Source organism: Lutra lutra, chromosome 7 (assembly GCF_902655055.1).
Source record: "Lutra lutra chromosome 7, mLutLut1.2, whole genome shotgun sequence".
NCBI lineage: Eukaryota > Metazoa > Chordata > Mammalia > Carnivora > Mustelidae > Lutra > Lutra lutra.
Window position 1 is genome coordinate 131,426,596 of NC_062284.1, and position 19,472 is coordinate 131,446,067.

A 19,472-nucleotide genomic window follows, 5' to 3' on the forward strand; every position below is an offset into this window, starting at 1 on the left:
CCAGTCTCCTCAAGGAAATATGGACCTTCTCGCTTTAGTTTTCTATATTTTGTTAGTTGTTCATCCCTGGATAGGCTGCTTCGTATCAGAATTAAAGGATCATTGGCAAAGTATTACCAAGACAACTCTGGTTGTTTTCAGTTTCATTGGTACATTTTGGTAGATGACCAAGCCATGGATTTGGTGTTCCTTTCTCTCTTCTCATTCCTTTTTGGAAAGAGTTTAGATGGGCTGGGGAAAGATATTTGAAGCTTTCTGATCCAATGTAAATGAACCCTGTGGTGGGTAAATAATCTTCCTCCCTCCTTTGCTCTCCTGGGGTATTTTGATGAATAATGCTTCTCAAATAAGTCTGTAAGTATTCCCTTAGAGGTAAGAAGGGTATTAAGCTTCTAGCAGTATGCCTTTAATACTTTAGTGTGTACGGTAGAGCAAAGAGGAAAGGAATCATCACAACCTTGTGGTTTCATAGAATTTTCTGAAAGTTTTGAAGGCCAGGGGCTGGGAACAAAACACTGTGGGGCAGTGCTAGTGGTGCGAGTACAGCCTCACGAGCTCAAGTCAGGCCATCCCTTTAATGTTGGAGATTTTTATGGACGGGGTTTACAGTTTGTTTTGCTGCCAATGACAGCACATGCTTATCTTAACTCAGAAAAAAGCATATTAATCAACCTCACCAAAAAAAAGTTTTTTCAAAGTTGTGTTCCTTCCTGCCTCCCATTACTTGGAAGTCCAGTTCACAAACTACACAACTCTAATCTAACAGCCTTCTTTAATAATAAATATCTTTAACAACATTCATTCTCTTTAGAGGCTATTGCAATTTGACCTTCAAATACCATGTTCTCCAATGTATTCTGTTACTCTTTACCTGTGATAACTCGATTATGGCTTTAGTTTCTTCCTTTGATTGGCTTCATGTCCCCATATTTTTAAACAAAAGCCTCCATAATAGTAAGGAAATTTCTTACTGCCACAGCGCCACCTACTGGTGGTCCAGTGCAGAAGCACGCTAGCAGTAGCTTAACTTTGACTCACAGTTTGGAGTCCTTCTGAGTTCTGGTTTTATAAAATCAAAATTTCTTTGTCATTCTGAGAAACTGTCACTTCTCTTGATAGCTATTAAGCCTCTTGCTGTGATATAAAGTCAGCAAGTTATCATAAAAAAATATGCTCTTATTCTTACTGTTACCTTAAATTGGCCCTGACTTCACCGACTTTGATTTTCTCTGTCCTATAACTGTAGCAAGGGCTCCAGATTGTGTGGGCAAGGGTTTGGATCTGGCGAAAATAACTTGGGGAGCTTCCAAAGATCCTGAAAAATGTAAAAAAAATCCCTACTTAATACTTTATTTGATCTTGGTGAAAGGACAAGAGGTCAAATCTAAAACTAGTCTTAGGATAGGACAACAACCAGAGAGAAGAATAGCAAGGGACACCAGGCCTGGAAAACTGCCCAGAATATAGCATCAGGTGGCGGGTGACAGAAGGACCAAAGAAGGAAAGAGAAGGTTGAGAAATACATCGAACATAAAGAACGGAGAAAATAAACAGCTATGTGTATTGCAGGAAAATAAACAAACAAACAAACAAAAACCAAATCTAGGTTTTAGGGGATCACTGCCCAGATGCTGACACTGAGTTTCTTGCCAAACACCAAATCTGTGCCCCTTGCTTTCTAACACTGTTAGAGTGGGTAGTCAACCCAAATTCTTAACCCTCTGGCTCCAGGGAGAAAAGAACATTCTGGGAGCGATAAAGGATATAAGCCGCTAGGGCAAGCGTCTCAAGAGGTTTATGATTTTCACTATTAATCTACTATACTCCAGATCCATCCAGGATCCATGACAACTATATAACGCTTGGTGAAAGGCATAAGAATCTAATAATAAAAATGGGTCATTCAGCTGAGAACTGCCGGGCAAATGATTTCGCTTCAAAGTTAAAGTGACTTCTAGATCCTTAGAGTTTACGCTCCACTGGGTTTACTCTGTATTAAAATAAGTCCCTTTCTCTTGTCTTAGGGGAGATGGTGAAGTGGGCAGCCGGACTCACACCCCCATGCAAAGAAAGAGGATAAAGCTAACCTGTGTTTTCCTGAGGCCCCAAATTACCAACACTTAACAAGGACATTGTTTCTCACTTCTTGTAAATGAAATCCAACACTGGTGTTCAAAAGGCAGTAAGAATCCCTCTACCAACTACAGACCCGTAAGAGCTTTAAACAACAACAACAAAAAAATTGGGGTGGGAGGTGGGCAGAGGCTGGGCTCCAGGACAGAAAAGGCGTAGGCGGAAGCTAAGGCCAGGGATGAGGGCAGCTGGTACCTCAGACCCTACAAGAATGGTGGTTTACACTATCAAGCCAGCACGAGAGAAATGCCAGTTATCTAATCTGTGGCTCCCTGCTATTTTAGTTCACCATCTCCACTTCAGAACTCAAGAACGCCATGCTTATAAAGAACGAAGGCCAATGGCTTTGGCTTTGAGCCAAAGGCCCTCACTCTAGCCTTCCTTCTCAAGTTTCCCAATTTGCTGACTCTACACCTTTCCTTCCATAGCAAACTCAGAATATTTAGCTTGAAGGAGGGAAGTCAAGGAAAAAGTAACATTCGTGGAGCATTCCAGGCCTTCTGCTAGCAGCCCTCACATCCACTACCTCATTTAATGTTCACAATTAGAAGAACACCGGCACTAGGTCACCTTCAGCGGGAAAGGATTCTGAGTTGTTTTTCAACAGTGTGCTGGGCTGAACGAGTTATCTCATTCAGGCGCCCGACGAACAAAGTGACACAGCTTTAAGGCCCGGCTGGCTAGACTTGTAGAGGGTCAAGGGGCCAGGAAACAGACTTCTGCTATATTCATGCCGTCGATAACACCATGTTTAACCAGCTGAGTTAACCAGACTAGACGGGGGCTTAAATACCTGTCCGAGTCAGTGTGGTGCTTCCTGTTGGGGCAGAAACGTCCCATCTCTGAGAGACATGTCAACTTTGACTTACTGTGGGGGTTGCTCTCCCTTCTTATGGGTTTAAAGAAAAATGTTGCTGATACCAACCTACCCTCATTTTTGTAGGACACCCTTCTGAACCCCTAGAAGACCATCTTTAAATCTCTGTGTCATAGAGAAAAACACGTGCTTTGTAGTTGAAACCTTAAAGTGCCAAGTAGTTCCTGACTAGCTGCAAAAGTAACTCTTAACGGGGCAAGCTGCCGTCGTACTGCCAAGGCAAAATATGGATTGGGAAGGATTGAATATACCATGTTCATCAGTGTTTCTTCAACTGAGGATCAGGAACACCAGGAAAGGCACAGAACGGAAACAAATTCAAGGCACTTTAGAGGTCCAGAGTCATTGGAGACAAAAGCAGTCAAGAGCAGGCAGCCTAAACAAGGTGACAAGAATAATGCACTTGTCTTCAGACAGAAGCAGGGAAAAACTAGATATCGGGATCCAGGGAGACACACAACTTCTCTTTGCTCTGTGGCTTTATGTGGCTACCGAGTTCATTACGACTGTTACAAAATCCCTAACAGATCACTTCAGTCAGGAAATACGAATTCATGATGAGATGCTGAGAGTATGAGCCCTCGAACTTCCGACTCCCCCAGCCAGAGCGCACGCAGAGAGTTCAAGTCTGCATGTGACACATCAGTTGGACATACAAATGCGGCAGGCACGTTTCCTGCCTCTCCTATGCTTTGCAACCCTCCCCGGCTGCAGCAGTTAGCTGGGTAGAGATACTCAGCTGTCTGTGGTGCAAAATTCTCCCAGCCACCCAGTTCCCAGGCCGTAACAGTTCCAGGGGGAAATTTTACTTCCTTAAAAATAACTACCGTATTCTAGCCATTCTTTTTGGGGGGAGGGGAAGAGCAAGTAGATACCCATCAAATATTTCTTGAATTCAGGTTCAAGATTTTCAGTGGAGAGCAAAATCTTTATACTCTTATATTATTACCTGAATGGGTGTCGTTATAAAGCTTTTTCTATATATTTTGTCCTTTAGGTCCACAGGAAGCCCATGACATATATGGAATTATCCCCATGATACAGTCCAACCAAGTTTCTTGGTGGTCTTATAATCATTTGAAGGTCTATTATGTCCCCCACGCACCCTCCATACCCCGGCCCTAGACTCCTCGATGGCTGCTTCTTGCTCTCGGGACCAAGTTCCCTACACGGCTCACGAACTGGCCCTGCTATCGCCACGACCTGTTCTCCTGCTGCTCCCTGCCCACGCTCTCAGTCCCTAGCCACGGTGACTCAGGAGGGCTCCCAGGAAACCGTGCATTTGCACCCCTACCCCGACCTCCATTTGTGCAGGCCTTATTCTCTCTTCCTGGAACTCTTTTGGCCTCACAACCCCCCCTCTCCTGGGGGACTTGGCAGCGTGCAACCCTCCGCTTAGATGTTTCTTCCTCTAGAAGAAACATCCACTCTAATCCCTAAAGAACCCAGGCCAAGTCGCTGGGCTTCCAAGACGGCCCTGCCATTTACTAGCTATGAGGTTTGGGGTGTGTTTCATAATCTGTGCCTTTATTTCTTCAGCTGTGAAATGGGCAACACAGTTCCTGCTCTATGCCTGTTTGGCGAACAAATGAGTTATCATGTGTGAAGCATTCAGAACCGCGTCGAACACACCAGATGTTCAGCCGCTGCCGCCTATGGTTATTCTACACATCCCCAGGCCCTGAGAACCACCCAGCCTGTACCCACTCCCTGCTGACTCTCCTCTCTCCCTGAGTCTGTAGGGTCCCTGGCCGCAGGGTCTGCCTGGTGCACCTTCTGCGTCCCTCAGTGCCCAGCGTCTTTCTCCATGGGAGGCGCTCAGTAAGAAATATTTGTGGAAGGGAATCCATGTGATTTTCTTTTAGTTTTCTGATTACTTATCAGCATGTTTTTTTACAAATTAGTACTCCTAGAAAACTCTCCCTGGGCCGATGCTGCCTGACTTTTAGGTGGGTCCCTACACTGAGAAGCTTTAAGACCTCAGTAAGTATCTGGCAATGGACCAACAGGCCATCACACTAGCGTGACAGGTCCCCGACCAAAGACTGAGGGCTCCAGCGTGCGGAGGAGCCAGTGGGAGCTACTAAGGGTGAGGATCTGAGATGAACGGGGAGGAACACCAGTCAGACACAGGCCTTTCTACTAAATGCTGCAAATCCCATTACACTCTCCCGGACCAAGAAACGTCATCTACCCTGAACTAGTTCTGGAAAACCATTCCATCCTCAAGCGGCCATTTGCAATGCTTCAAAAGCCCGGATGCTCCTTCATTCTTTGAACCGCACGTTTCTTCTGAGGCACAAGTGAGAACACGCCCAGGGTGGCCCCCGCCCCGTCATCCCGGCCTCCGTGGCTGTGCCCACTGACCTGTGTGGCCGGTGATGGGCGCAAAGGCCGCAGCGTTCAGGCTGCCCTGGAGTCCGTTCAGCTGCCCTTCCGCGGAGGAGCCCCTGAAACACAAGCAGGTCGGTCAGACAGCAGACGGGAGGGGGAGCTCAAATCCCCGCCCTCTGGGGGCTCTGCCTTGTCCTCTTCTCCGAAAGGACCTCTAGGACCAACCTCTCCCTTCTTCTGAAACATGAAAATGTATTGCCTCGCTCCCTCCCCTGGAAGGTAGTTTCCAGAAAGCATAGGGCCGTGACCATGGCTGTGTCTCCGGTGCCTCGCACAGCGCCTGGTGCTAAGAGGCACTCAGCAAACACGTTTATTGAGGAATAAATGCTGTTCCCAGCATTGACCTGGATAAATCACGAGGTGAGGCATTTTTTAAAAAACCAAGTTTTAAGTAGGCCAGTGGTTCTCAACTGAGGTACAAAGGAGGGGCAGAGTTTGCCCTGACTCCTGCCCTTCCACAAGGGACATTTGGCAGTGTTGACACATTTGGGGGTGTCACAGCTGTGGAGTCTACTGGCCTCTGGTGGGGTGAGCCAGGAATGGAGCTAAGTATTTCCTATGGCATACTGGAAGGTGTCCACAAGGCCCAAGATGTCTGCAGCGCTGAGGCTGAGAAGCCATTATACAGAAGCACCTTCCCTCACGCCAGCTCTGACAAGACACAGGACCCAGGGTACCGCATGCTCTGGGCCCAGATTCCCCAGCCACATGTCTTAGAAATTCTGTGACTCGCTTACAGGCCATGCCAGGTCTCCCTACAACAGGCTCTTATAGATTTGTCTTTCTCTCATTGCATTTACAAAATTATGAGACTGTGTAACTGGTTGCTTAATTCCTGTCATCCTCGCTAAAAAGCTCCACAAAGACAAGAGATTGTATCCGCCTTATTCACTGTTGCCTCCATAGCTCCTAATACTGCATTTTGCACACATTAGGTATTTATTAAGTATTTTAAAAATAAACTGATCCATTGTCCCATAAATACAAATTACTGGTTAGACCCGTCTACTTTGCCTTCAGTTGATATGTGCAAATTTTACCTTGGAAGATTCAAATTTTCCTATGCTCAGTTCGTTATTTGTTGAGCAGCGTTCAATCCAACCTGTGAAACCCTTCTCTGAGCACTAGTTTTCCATTTGTTCATCCATGCAAAAAATACTTCTGGAGTACTGTGCTTGGTACTAGTGAGGAGGTAGGTATTAGGCAAATACACAAGGTACAAACTCTGTGATAACTGCCAGGGAGAAAAAGCACAAGGTGATTTAAGAGGATGAAACAAGGGAATCTGATGCAGATGGTGATGAGAGTGGTCAAGGATGGTCTGAAAAAAAATCACATTTTAGCCGAGTTATGAAGTTATGAGAAGTAGGGATTGGCCAAGAGTAGGGAACAGGTAAGAGCTTTCCATGGAGAAGAAACAGCATATACGTATAATGAATCTGAGACAGAGGTTTAGAATGTCCTATGAGCATTTAAAAACGAGCAAGGTAGAGGGGTAAGAAGTCTGCCAAATGTCCTTGACAGGAACCACCTGGGATCACTTATTCATCATAGAGCTTTCCAGGCCCTTCCCTTGGAGATACTGACTCAGTGGGTCTGGGATAAAGCCTGTGAACTGAGGCTTTCCCTAGCTCCACAGTTGTCCGGTTTCTATCGCCAGAGAAGTCAGGGAAACGTTGACTTGCGGGTAAGGGGAAGGAGGTACAAGAGCACTTAGAGACCCTGGCAGATGCTCAGGTGATCAGGTGGTCCCTCCGCCCTCAACAGAGACACGCCCCTCGAAAGCACACTCCAGCAGCAATGCGAGGATGGCGCTGTCTTGCACCCTTCCCCTCCAGCAAGGTGCGGTCTGGGCCCTACCCACTCCTTTCCACTCTCCTTTGGAGGACAAGGAAACTGGAGACAAAAAAAGGAGAGAAAGGAACAGAGGGCTTCTCCCTTTTCCCATGAGCCTCAGCCTTGGACAGCTACCCCTGAAATGCTTATGCATTTTATTTCAGCCCTTTATGGACCCAAAGAACTAGCCAAAGCATCTATAGCTAATATTGGCTCTTCCAGGTCCAAGTGAAAAAGGAAAAGTTCTGGAGCCTGGGATGGGTTCTTTCCTCCATAGAAATTAAAAACCATCCAAAAAAAAATCACAAACCTTAGGGCCGCTCGACCACATTAGGGGCAGCGAAGTCTAGAAAAGCCACAGGGCTGGTCTCAGGATCACAGAGGAATTAAATAGTGAAAGGGAGATAGGCAGGCAAAACACTGGAGTCAGTAGAAAAAGTGGGGAACAGGGATCTACCGGAGGGATGAGCAGCGCTCTTACATGTTTACAACTCATTAGTTCAGGATCCTCAAACTCTTTCTCCTCTCTTCTCTGGAATTCTTACCCACCCTTCACCTTCATGGGTTTCCTCCTGTTCCTCTCCCAACATCTCCTGCCCCTATGACTGTCCCCCTTGTCCCCAGCTTCGGTCACTCTTCCAGCCTCCTCTCTCCATTCCCATCAGAGGCCTTGGGAGCCACCTCTGATTCTGACTTCAAACATTGCTAATGATTCTGCTGTTTCTAGCATAGGCTCCCCATTTTCCTAGCAGTGGAGAAACGTGTCCAGCAGCTGTTCAAGAGGAGAGTGAGTTTTTCCATGAAAATGCTGGTATGCAAAATGGTTTGGGTCTGTGTTTTTACTACTTCAGGCACACCAGGGGTAAACAGGCTTTTGTTGTGATAACATCATTTCCCTGGGAAAATACATTTCAGCTTCTGGACAACCCACTCCTAAATGAGAACTTTTGAACCACAGCTAGTTTAGGGCCTGTATGTTAATTTGTACTTGCTGGCCTCCTTCTGCAATAATTCTTTGCTGCTTTCCTGGGAGCACCTGTGTTTTGGGAAATATTTACACAGGAAGGTATGTACGTGTTCCCTTGCTTGTCTAACTCAGTCACTGCTTTAACATCAAGACACCTCATTGGGTTATTAAGGATTAAATGAGATGGTGAATCTTAGCGCCGTGTCTGGGATTATATTAATGGCTAAATAAACCTTAACTTTTATTAGTATTGGTATTTTTACTTAGAAATACCAACCATCTTTGTATTCACCATAAACCTATCTATCTACTGAAATATTAAGTCTGGGGACTCGGCGACTCTGATTCAGTGTGGAATAGGACTGCTAAACAAACTATAGAAGAAGGACCAACCACAACATATTCAGAACTTAGACGTTAACAGCAATTTGCTATTAAAGTCAGAAGGTAGTTAAGTGGCAATCCACCCGGCAGAAATCGCATGGTCAAAATTACTCTTCAACTCCCCGAAGAGAGGTCTATTTGCGATTGACAAACGACCTCTCAATAAATCCAATATACACGTATTTTCAGCATCAGAACGAACCACCATTTCTTCACCTGTGTGAAGTGGCTGGCCTGTCATCTAACATGGCTTTCTACATAAAAAGAGCACACAGCATGGGGGAGGCTCGTCCTACCTGAGAGGCTGGTAGGAAATGAGATGGATGGGAAGGAAGGATACATCTCCCATCCATCCCATCCCATCCCATCCCAAGAGGAACGTCGAATGGAGTCAGCTGCTACTGAAATTGCACATTCCCTTGCTCTCTGGAGAGCTGAACGTGTGAAGTTCCATGTGTGTCTGGTGCAGTCCCATTACCTGTCGCTGACCATAGTACATAAGGAATACGAAGAGGTGGCTAGAAGATGAACTCAGAAAAGTGACTTCTAAAAGTTTCAAGAATTCTGCAGAGAGGAAAACCGAAAAGATGGGACAAGAGAAGGGCCATTAATTTTATACTACATCAAAGTTAGTTTAAACCAAGAAGAGTGCTACATGGGACTACGTAGTCCCATGGCATTCCTTAATTGCTCTTCTTGGAAGTGGGGCAGGTTCCAGGAGATGGAGGAGCCCAAGATACAGGCCAACGTCAGGAGTTTGAGACTTCCTACAGTCTCAGCTGTGGTGCTGGGCTTAGTTCAGACCTGTCTCCAAAGGACGAACTGTGTAATTACCAAAAGCCACTGAAGGAAGGGCAGGCTTCCCCGGGGAACCGAGCACCTTCAGTGCGGACATGATACATGGCCATGCGTACACGGTAGTGCATATGGCAGCAGTGAAGAAGTCTAACTAGAAAAATTCCGTTAATAATGACAGGCTCTTTTCAACTAAGGCAGGACCTTCCCTTTGGATAGATTCAGGGCCAGTAACTGAAGAGTTTCTTTAGGTATTAAGTGTGCACTTTCTAACCCAGAATTCAATTCACTGGCTTCACTCTGCCTACTCCTTCGATCTCTTGCATTTTCCTGAAGTCTAAGAAAAGGCCTGACTCTGCGGAGGGGAGAATAGCCTCTCAGCCTTTCCAAGAAACTGTTCAGTAATTACAAATAAATAATATCTTCATAAGCAGAAATATGGTCTACATTTATTATTGAAAGATTTCTTCTAGTTCTAGTCTCTACTTCGGGTATACATGCAGATCAGACAGCTGGCTAGGAATTCTGCTGGCGTCAGGAGCACATGATCCAGACGGCCTATGTGACAGATCAGCACCAGTCAGGGAGGGTTCTAATAAGCAAAATCCCTACTATCCATTTTGCTGGTAAGGCTTCTGACGTGCTTTTTCATGATCTTTATTTCCTTTATTTGTGGTTTCCTCTGTTTCTTTTCCCCCTCCTCCCATTATTTTGATCAGTGGAAACTTTACTGAAAGTGATATCCTTTCTTTAAGATCTGTTTTGTTCATTACTTCGCAAGATTGACTGTGGTTTGGTGCTATATTGTTTCTCTTCGAGTTCTTTTCAAGACTTTCCACATCTCTAACACAGAGGTACTAGTTTTCTGTTCCAATGGTTTTGTAAAAGTTTATCTTGGATCCATGCCACCACATCAGGGATGACCTTTCTACAGAAGTTGGGACCCACAAAAGAAAAATGCTCAGGATTTCACAGGAAGAGGAGAGCTAGAGATGCCGGCCTTGCCGGGGATGTGGCTGATAGGCGTGGTGGCATTTGTGAAGGTCCTGAAAAGAATCCCCAAACTTGATCATTTTTAAAAATATTGGTGAAACCAACCTCTTTCAATTCCTAAAGGAGAGAAGAAATCTCAAGGTACAAGTTAGGTTAAAGAACTGAATTCCAAAAGGAACACATACTGATTTTTCTTAGCAAACATTTACTCACAGATGAATCCTCTCCAGTTTCTCACCACCTACACGTGCACAGGTGTCTCTGTGCGTCTTCCTTTTCTCCATCAGGCCAGGGATTATGTATGTGTTGCCCAAACAGAAGCTAATATGCTAATCCTTAGCAAGTAACAATGAGAACATTATTGGGTCTGGTTCCAAAACCAATTCAGGAAACATATCACAAAGTCAACTTCTGTGTGTAGTGCGCACAAGACACCATTTTATAAATCCACTACACGTGGGGCGCCTGGGTGGCTCAGTGGGTTAAAGCCTCTGCCTTCCGCTCAGGTCATGATCCCAGGGTCCTAGGATCGGGCTCTCTGCTCGGCAGGGAGCCTGCTTCCCCCTGTCTCTCCCTCTCTGCCTGCCTCTCTGCCTACTTGTGATCTCTGTCAAATAAATAAATAAAATCTTTTAAAAAAATAAATACAGTACACATTATCTAAGCCATAATCCATTATCTTTGCTGCTATATTCCTTTTTATTCCTAATCTTTTCTCTGTGGGTCTTTTTTTTTTTTTTTTTTTTTTAATTTACTGGATTAGTCTCTCCAGAGGTGAGCCCCTCTATGGGAGCCCCACTTCGGGCTCTCTGTTCAGTGGGGAGTCTGCTCCCCCCCCCACCTACTTGTGATCTACCTCTCGGTCAAATAAATAACCAAAATCTTTAAAAAAAATAAATGCTACAGATTGTGTGTGAATTATTTAGCTGGTTTTTTTCTAAGTATAAAATTTAGCTTTTTTTCTACTTTTTTCCTTCAATAGTTCTGTCTTGCCCTTAGAACTGTTATTATTTTCACTATCCACTGAATCCCCTTGTCCCTCAATCTTGTCTTTGTCTTAAACATATTTTAGTTTTTCAAAATACCAATGATGTGTATAGTCATTAACATTTATTATCATTTAATAAAAGTTTTGCATGTCACTGTCTTCATGTTATCCCCCACTTCTGTGTTCACTTTTATCCTATCCAGTCCTCACCCAGTCTTTCAGGGAAAGTCACAGGTGGTACATAATCTTAGACTTTGAATATCTCAAATTACCCGTACTTTGGCGGGTCTCTTGAATGACAGTTTAGCTGGGTATAAAATTCTAGACTGAAAGTTACTTTACCGCAACACTCTGAAGCTATTAGCTCTTGTCTTCTACCATCTATTATTGAAGAGGAGAATGCCAGTATTCTGGGTTCCTTTGTGAATTTTCTAGCAAATAGTAGGTAAGTCTCCCTTTTAAGCTCAGTGTTCTGCAGTTTCACTCTGATGTGTCTAGATGTGCATTTGTTTTGGTACATGGGGTGAATTTTTCAGCTGAGGACATTTACATTTATTTCTTTAATTCCAGAGAAGTCTCAGTTATTATTTATTAAAATGTATCTTGTCTACCTCTCCCTCGGGTCTCCCTCCTGAGACTATGATCAGAGTTTCAAGAACCAGACTTTATACTGGTATTTCAGTGCCCTTGCCTCTGTCATACTTAGGAATCCAGGTGAATTCTGGGACATGAATAGCTGTACCCTCAGGCAGTGGGTCCACGCCAGTTTTACCAAGTCTCTGATAAGGAGAGCCCACTGCATTCCTTAGCTCAGGATTTTTAACCTTGGTACTATTGACATTTTGGAATGGATAATTCTTTGTTGTGGGGAACTGTCCTGTGCTTTGCAGGATGCTTACCAGGAAATTCCTAGACGCTACTCATTAGATACCAATAGGAACTCCCCACCCCCACCCAACTATGATAACAAAAAAATTACTCCAGACATGGCTAGACATCCTCTGGGGGCAACATCTTCCCCAGCTGAAAAATTACTGTTTTATTTTCAATTAATGAGCTCGGTTTCTTAAGTCTTTCGTCTTGCATAGGGCACTTTCAGGCCCTGACATGCCACTTGAGCTGAACTCTGTCTAGGCTGTCACTACCTGCTTCTAAAGCAGAGCTCAGAAAGCTTGTTGTTTCAACCTCATTCACTGATTCTCAGTTATTTCTGTCCATCTGGGGGCCAAGGAGATGTTTCCCTTGTTCTGAAGCTCAGTTAGGCCCTTCTGTTTTTTTTCTTTCTTTCTTTAAAAAAAAAAAAAAATCACTGCTATGTATTTGAAGCAGAGGGAGGGTATTAAGTGTTAACTGTGGAGACAACTTGACTGGAAGTTAGTACGTCCAAATTTAGTCTTTCGTTTTATTTGAAGCTAAGCCCTTGCCTTCAATAGTCATTAGAGTTATTAGTGTTCAGGATCTCAGAATGCGTTTGAATTTCCACAGCCTTGTCAGCTAGAGCCAAACCACACTTAGGAATATCAGCTTAATAACAACAAGAATGCCATCTTTTTAAATAGGAAACAACAGCAGCAGCAGAAATTGAACTATACCAACATGCATGCATTGGACACTTGATGTATGTCAGGGAAATACATGATCTCATTTAACCCTAAGAACCACTCTATGATGTAGGTAATATTTTACAGATAATGAAACAGAGGCTTAGAGGGAGCCCCAAATAACAGTCAATTGACAAAGGAGCCAGGATTCAAATTTAATTAGAAATCTTGGGCTGTTAACAATTGTGCTCTCCTGCCTCCTGTACACTACTACTACTCTATGTGGTATAAATAATTACTTATGAGGTCATTGCTATTTGGTGATCCCTGACACATACACCCTGATACACAATACTGCACCACCACCACTTCTGGCACGTCTCCATCTTCACCACGGTCCCCTGTACCACCATTGCCTGAGAGGTCGTCATGAATAGAAGCCAGCCCAGGGACTGAGGAATATATACTTCTCTCCCCTCTCTTAAAAATAAATTTCCTGGGGGCACCTGGGTGGCTCAGTGGGTTAAGCCGCTGCCTTTGGCTCAGGTCATGATCTCAGGGTCCTGGGATCGAGTCCCGCATCGGGCTCTTTGCTCAGCAGGGAGCCTACTTCCCTCTCTCCCTCTCTGCCTGCCTCTTTGTCTACTTGTGATCTCTCTCTGTCAAATAAATAAATAAATAAAATCTTTAAAAAAAAATAAATTTCCTGGAAACTAGGCTTGTATCTGTGTTGTCCACTGGTCTTATCAGCAATATTTAGAGCAACGCCCAACACAATGGACATTCAAGATATGCGTGATAAAGGGTAAAGACAAGGTATCTATCCCTAGAGAATTATGGGGAGAAGAACATATATAAAAAGGAAAAATCAGACAAGGAGGTAGATGATAGAGTTAGCTGAGGCACTTGGCAAAGCTGCATCAACGTGATAAATTAAAACCTGATCTTGAATAAAACACAGGACTTAGATTCAAGGGGTCAAAGGGTGGGGCGCCTGGGTGGCTCACTCGTTAAGCATCTGCCTTTGGTTCAGGTCGTGATCCCAGGGTCCTGGAATCGAGCCCCGCAACAGGCTCCCTGCTCGGTGGGAAGCCTGCTTCTCCCTCTCCCATTCCTCCTGCTTGTGTTCCCTCTGTCTCAGTGTCTCTCTCTGTCAAATAAATAAAATATTTAAAAAAAAAAAAGAGGGCAAAGGGCACAAAGAAGAGGGGAAAACATGAGCATGTGGGAACAATAAATGGAAGCATGGGTGTAGAGCAGACTGTAAAATAGTATAGGGAAGGCTACAGACAGCACAGAGGACATATTGCTGAAGGCTTTAGTGTCAGAGTGAGGACTCTCAACTTTATCTTGTAGGCACTTGGAAGTGTCCAAAGATTTTGGAAAAAAAGTTTCAAAGAACTATTTTAGAGATGATATTTTAAATTGCTTCCTAGGCCTACCCATGTACCCTATTTCTTTAAGAACAAATTTGGATAGTTTAAAGATTTCTACCTTGTTCTACTTGGGTGGTTCTACAAGAACCAATCTTGAATAGTTAATATTTTTGAAAATATTAGAAAAAACTTACATCCAGTTTTTAAAATTTAGTAGCATTTAATTATGCAGTATTCTTATAATTTTTTAGTCTCCCCTATATCTACTTTCATTTTTTAATTTTTTTAAATTAAAATTTTTTAAATTAAGATTTTATTTATTTATTTTTTTTTCATAGAGGGAGACACAGTGAGAGAGGGACCAAAAGCAGAGTGGGAGAGGGAGTCTAATGTGGGGGTCAATCCCAGGACCCTGAGATCATGACCTGAGCCAAAGGCAGACGTTTAACAACTGAGCCACTCAGGTGCCCCTACTTTCATTTTAAAAAAAGATTTATTTATTTGAGAGAGAGAGAGAATGGGAGGGAGGGGCAGAGAGAGAGGGAGAGAGAATCCCCAGCACACTTTATGCTGAGCATGGGGCCCAACATGGAGTTTTATCTTAAAACCCCTGAGATCATTACCTGAGCTCAAACAAAGGGCCAGATGCTTAAATAACTGTGCCACCCAGGCACCCCAACCCTGTATCTACTTTAAAAACCTTTTTCTTATTTTTAGTTCTCTTCTTTTTCTGGCAGAGCTGTTTATTTTCTCTTTCCCTGTCGCTCTACCCCAAACTAAATAAGGTTCTGAATTTAACTTTTTATTGCTTTTCACTTTATTTATATTCCTTTTCTTCTTTATTTCCTTTGACCTGTTTTTCTTAGTTTTGTTTTATTCACCCTTTTCTAACATCAAGAAAGGAAACCTTTAGTTCAGGTATGACAAACACGTGGCGTGCATATTCATTACTCATACTCCCTGTCTGTGGCAGACATTACTAATCTATCAAAGCACTCCTTCTTGCTGGGCTCAGAGAAGTGCTCATAATTCATGTCAACAAGACACTCTAGATAATCAGCTTCCGCCAGTATATCAGTTGAAGCAAATCTGCCATTTGTATCCTGGTTAATTTCTTTTCAATCTTCCTACACAGTAACAATGAAAATAACTAAGATTATGAACTTACCTTTCAGTATATCTTTGACTATAATTCAAATATAAGTTTTGATAAATACAGTTCTTTTTATTTTTAAAAATATTTCAGCTTTATTGAGGTATAATTGACATAAAATTGTAAGATATTTCAACTATATATTGTAGTGATTTGACATACATACACATTGTGAAAGGATCCCCACCTTCTAGTTATGTAACACATCTATCCCTTACTCACCTTCTTTATTTGGTGAGAAGATTTAAGCTCCACTCTCTTAGCAAATTTTAATTATACAATACAGGGTCATAAACCATAGTCACCACATTTTACACAGATCCTCAGATCCTCTGTAGCTGGCAGTCTGTACCCTTTACCGACCTCTCCCTGTCCCCCCACCCCCACCCCCACTCCGGCAACCACTTTCCTACTCCGTCTGAGTTTTGTTTTGTTTTTTCAACTCCACATTTAAGTGGTACCATGCAGTTTTTGTCTTTCTCTGTCTCACTTACTTCACTTAGCTTAATGCCCTCAAAGTCCATTGTGTTGTCACAAATGGCAGGATTTCCTTCTTTCTCATGGCTCAGTAATCTGTGTGTGTGTGTGTGTGTGTGTGTGTAACATCTTCTGTATCCATTCATCCACTGATGGACACAGAGATTCTTACCCTATCTTGGCTATTGTGAATGATGCTGCAATGAACACGGGAGTGCAGATATCTCTTCAACATCCTATTTTCATTTCCTTCAGAGGCATATCCAGAAGTGGGATATATATGATCATATAATCATATGATAGCTTTATTTTTTATTTTTCTGAGAAACTGCCATACTGTTTTTTATAGTGGCCACACCAATTTACATTCCTACCAACAGTGCATATCCTTGCTAACACTTATCTCTTATCTTTCTGATACAGTGTGAGGTGGTATCTCTTTGTAGTTTTGATCTGCCTTTCCCTGATGATTATAATGTTATAATGTCATTATAACGTTGAGAACTTTTCCAGGTACCTGTTGGCCATTTGTATGTCTTCTTTGGAAAAATGTCTTTTTGGTTCTTTTGCCATTTTTAATTGGATTGTTTGTTCTTGCTACTGAGTTGTATGAGTTCTTCATATATTTTGGATATTAACCCCTTATCGGATATATGATTTGCAAATATCTTCTCCCATCTGACAGGTTACCTTTTCATTTTGATACAGATTACACTGAATCTGTAGATTGCCTTGTGTAGTATTCACCATTAATTCTTTCAATCCATGAACATAGAATAACTATTTATTTTTGCATCTTCTTCAATTTCTTTCATGAATGTCTTATAGAGTTCAGTGTATAGATCTTTCACCTCCTTGGTTAAATTTATTTCCAGGTATTTTTTATTCCTTTTGATGCAATTACATTGTTTTCTTAATTTCGCTTTCTGATGGTCTGTTGTCAGTGTATAGAAATGGAACTGATCTTATATATTGATTTGTTTTGTTTTGTTTTTAAAGATGTCATTTACTTATTTGAGACACAGAGATCACAAGTAGGCAGAGAGGCAGGCAGAGAGAGGGGGAAGCAGGCTCCCGGCTGAGCAGAGAGCCCAATGCGGGGCTTGATCCCAAGACCCTGAGATCATGACCTGAGCTGAAGGCAGAGGTATAACCCACTGAGCCACCCATATGCCCCTGTATATTGATTTTGTATCTTGAAACTTAACTGATTTCATTTATTAGTTCTAACAGTTTTGTGGTGGAGTCTTTAGAAAACATTACATATTTTCTATATATAATATCAAATCAGCTGCACATTGTGAGAGTTTAATTTCTTCCTTTCCAATTTGTATGCTTTTTATTTCATTTTCTTGCCTAATTGCTTTGTTTGGTATTTCCAACACTATGTTAAATTAAAGTGGCAAAAGAAGGCATCGTTGTCTTGTTCTGATGTGTATAATTCTTACTTTTAATATAGTTTGCAATATCATTCTGATCTAAGTTACTTAAAAGAATGTTTAAAAATTCCAAAATTATTTGGGCATTCTGTCCAGACTTTTAATATCTCATTTTATTGTAAAGTGGTTCGAGAATGATGTAATTCTATATCATCACCCTACATAATTGCTAATTTTTGAGGCTTTAATTAAAATGTTCTAGTTTTGAAAAATATTCCATGGGAGCTCTGCAGGGCACAAAACTGTGTATCTATTAATTTAATCTCACTAATTATTACACTGTTCAAAACTTTTCATGTCCTTATGTTAGCTCTATTTTGCTGGGAAGAATGACTATTCCTTCTATTCCCTTTCTGGAATTCATTATCTTAGGGTGAATCCACCTTTTGTCAACATTTTTATCTTTATATGCTGTCCTCAGAATTTTGAAGGAATTTTTGAAATCTGTCCTCTCTTTCGCTAACTCAACTTTCTGCAGTGCTCAATTTACCGTGTTTAGCCCAATTTTTCACTTAGGTAGTTTTCATATTCTCCCTGACCATAGACTACTTAGTCTCTACGTGAGATAGCTTTTTTTAAGCTCTACACATCAATGTTGTCTATACTTACAATTTTCAAGAATACACATTAGGGATTTTCTAAAATGTTCTCTTGCTTGCTTGAACTTATTTCAGAGGCTGGCAGCTCCCCTGAGTCTTCTTCCCTGAGCTTTCTTTTAAGCTGTATCATCTATTCCTAGGCCCCACTTATTTAAACATTTGCTCGTCCTCAGAAAGGTACATCTCAGTTTGCCATTAAAGACTCATGATCATGGAGGAACTGATATGGATTTTATAAAACCCATAAGATCCTGCCCATATCTTTTAAAAAGGGATTTTCCTACTCAGATAAGAGAGAAAAGTGAGACATGGGAAATATCCAACAGTTATATTACCATTTTATTTTTTAAAGATTTCATTCATTTATTTGAGAGAGAGATGGCTAGAGACAGAGATAGTGGCAGAGAGCAGGAGCGGGAAAGAGAGGGAGAAGCGGGCTCTGCACTGAGCAGGGAGCCCAACATGGGGCTTGATCCCAGGACAAAGGCAGATGCTTAACCAACTGAACCACCCAGGTGCCCCAGTTATATTACCATTTTAACATCCCAGTGGCAGGGAGGAGAAGTAAGATTTTAATTTAAATTACCCAAGTATGAATCACCAAAGGAAGACCCACCATTCCATGACTCTCACATACTTCTCCTCCTCATTGGACCATACACATGCCAGCAGAACTTCTGGTTCCGTGTGGTTCCTAGCACCCAGGTCTCTGACCAATGTCATCATCCACGCCAAAAGCAAAACCCTAAGATATCCTAATGCTACTGCTGAAGTCCAAATGCTGAAGGCTGATAGAGGAAAGAGTCTAAGTTGGGGAACCCTTGACTAGCTCCTGCCCCCTCTTCGTACTTCCAGGCCCTTCCCCTTAGAGTGAGAGGGTGTTGTCTTGTATATTCCACTCATTTTCTAGACTTCACTCTCATAGGAAGGCAGTATATAAAGGCCTTCAGTATTGTTCTTTAATCCAATCCTTCCCAGGCTACATCTAACAGAAATTCTCCCAACACTGCAGTAGGAGAGTGACAATAATTCTTCCCCCTTTTGAGTATTTCAGTGGCCACTTAAGTAGTAAAACTGGCGTGGAAAGGGAGGGGAGCGTGCTCTTAAGTGCTTACGTTGCATTTTCCCGGAGGCAATATTTTAGGATGATTAACTTGTCATTTGCAGTACAGAATGGATCTGAACGGGTTGGCGGGGGGCCTTTGAAATTAGGGGTCTATTGGGAAGAGTCTGGGGTTAGCACAGTAGGTGACACAGATTTGGCTTTGGCTCTGCCAGGACCACCTGTGGACCTTGCTACACTCACAGCCTTTCACTACCCTGCAGTCTTTTATCTTTCAGCACTAAAATTCTATAATACATATTTTGGAAATGCGTAATTTAGAGAATCCTGTATTTAAGATGGACATGTCACAGATTCGATCATATTTCTTGAAACTACACATAATAAAAAAGGCTGAAAGACTGACAGAAGATGGTTGCTACAATACGACCTCTTGTATCAAGAACCTAACTTTTGG

General features: G+C 42.6%; 1 protein-coding gene across 10 annotated transcripts in view; it reads right to left on the reverse strand.

The window, feature by feature from the left end:
- The window catches only part of TTLL5 (tubulin tyrosine ligase like 5), a 284,234-nt gene that overhangs the window by 42,618 nt on the left and 222,144 nt on the right, over positions 1 to 19,472 (reverse strand). For 5 of the 10 annotated variants that reach the window (XM_047735331.1, XM_047735328.1, XM_047735329.1 and 2 more), the window contains 2 exons: positions 5,378 to 5,460; positions 1,193 to 1,315 (listed from right to left, as the gene is read on the reverse strand). In XM_047735331.1, coding sequence (XP_047591287.1) covers positions 1,194 to 1,315; positions 5,378 to 5,460 — 205 coding nt within the window. In that variant the 3' untranslated portion in view covers position 1,193. The remainder of the gene's footprint in view (positions 1 to 1,192; positions 1,316 to 5,377; positions 5,461 to 19,472) is intronic. The other 5 variants (XR_007128458.1, XR_007128457.1, XM_047735330.1 and 2 more) reach the window with 1 other exon arrangement.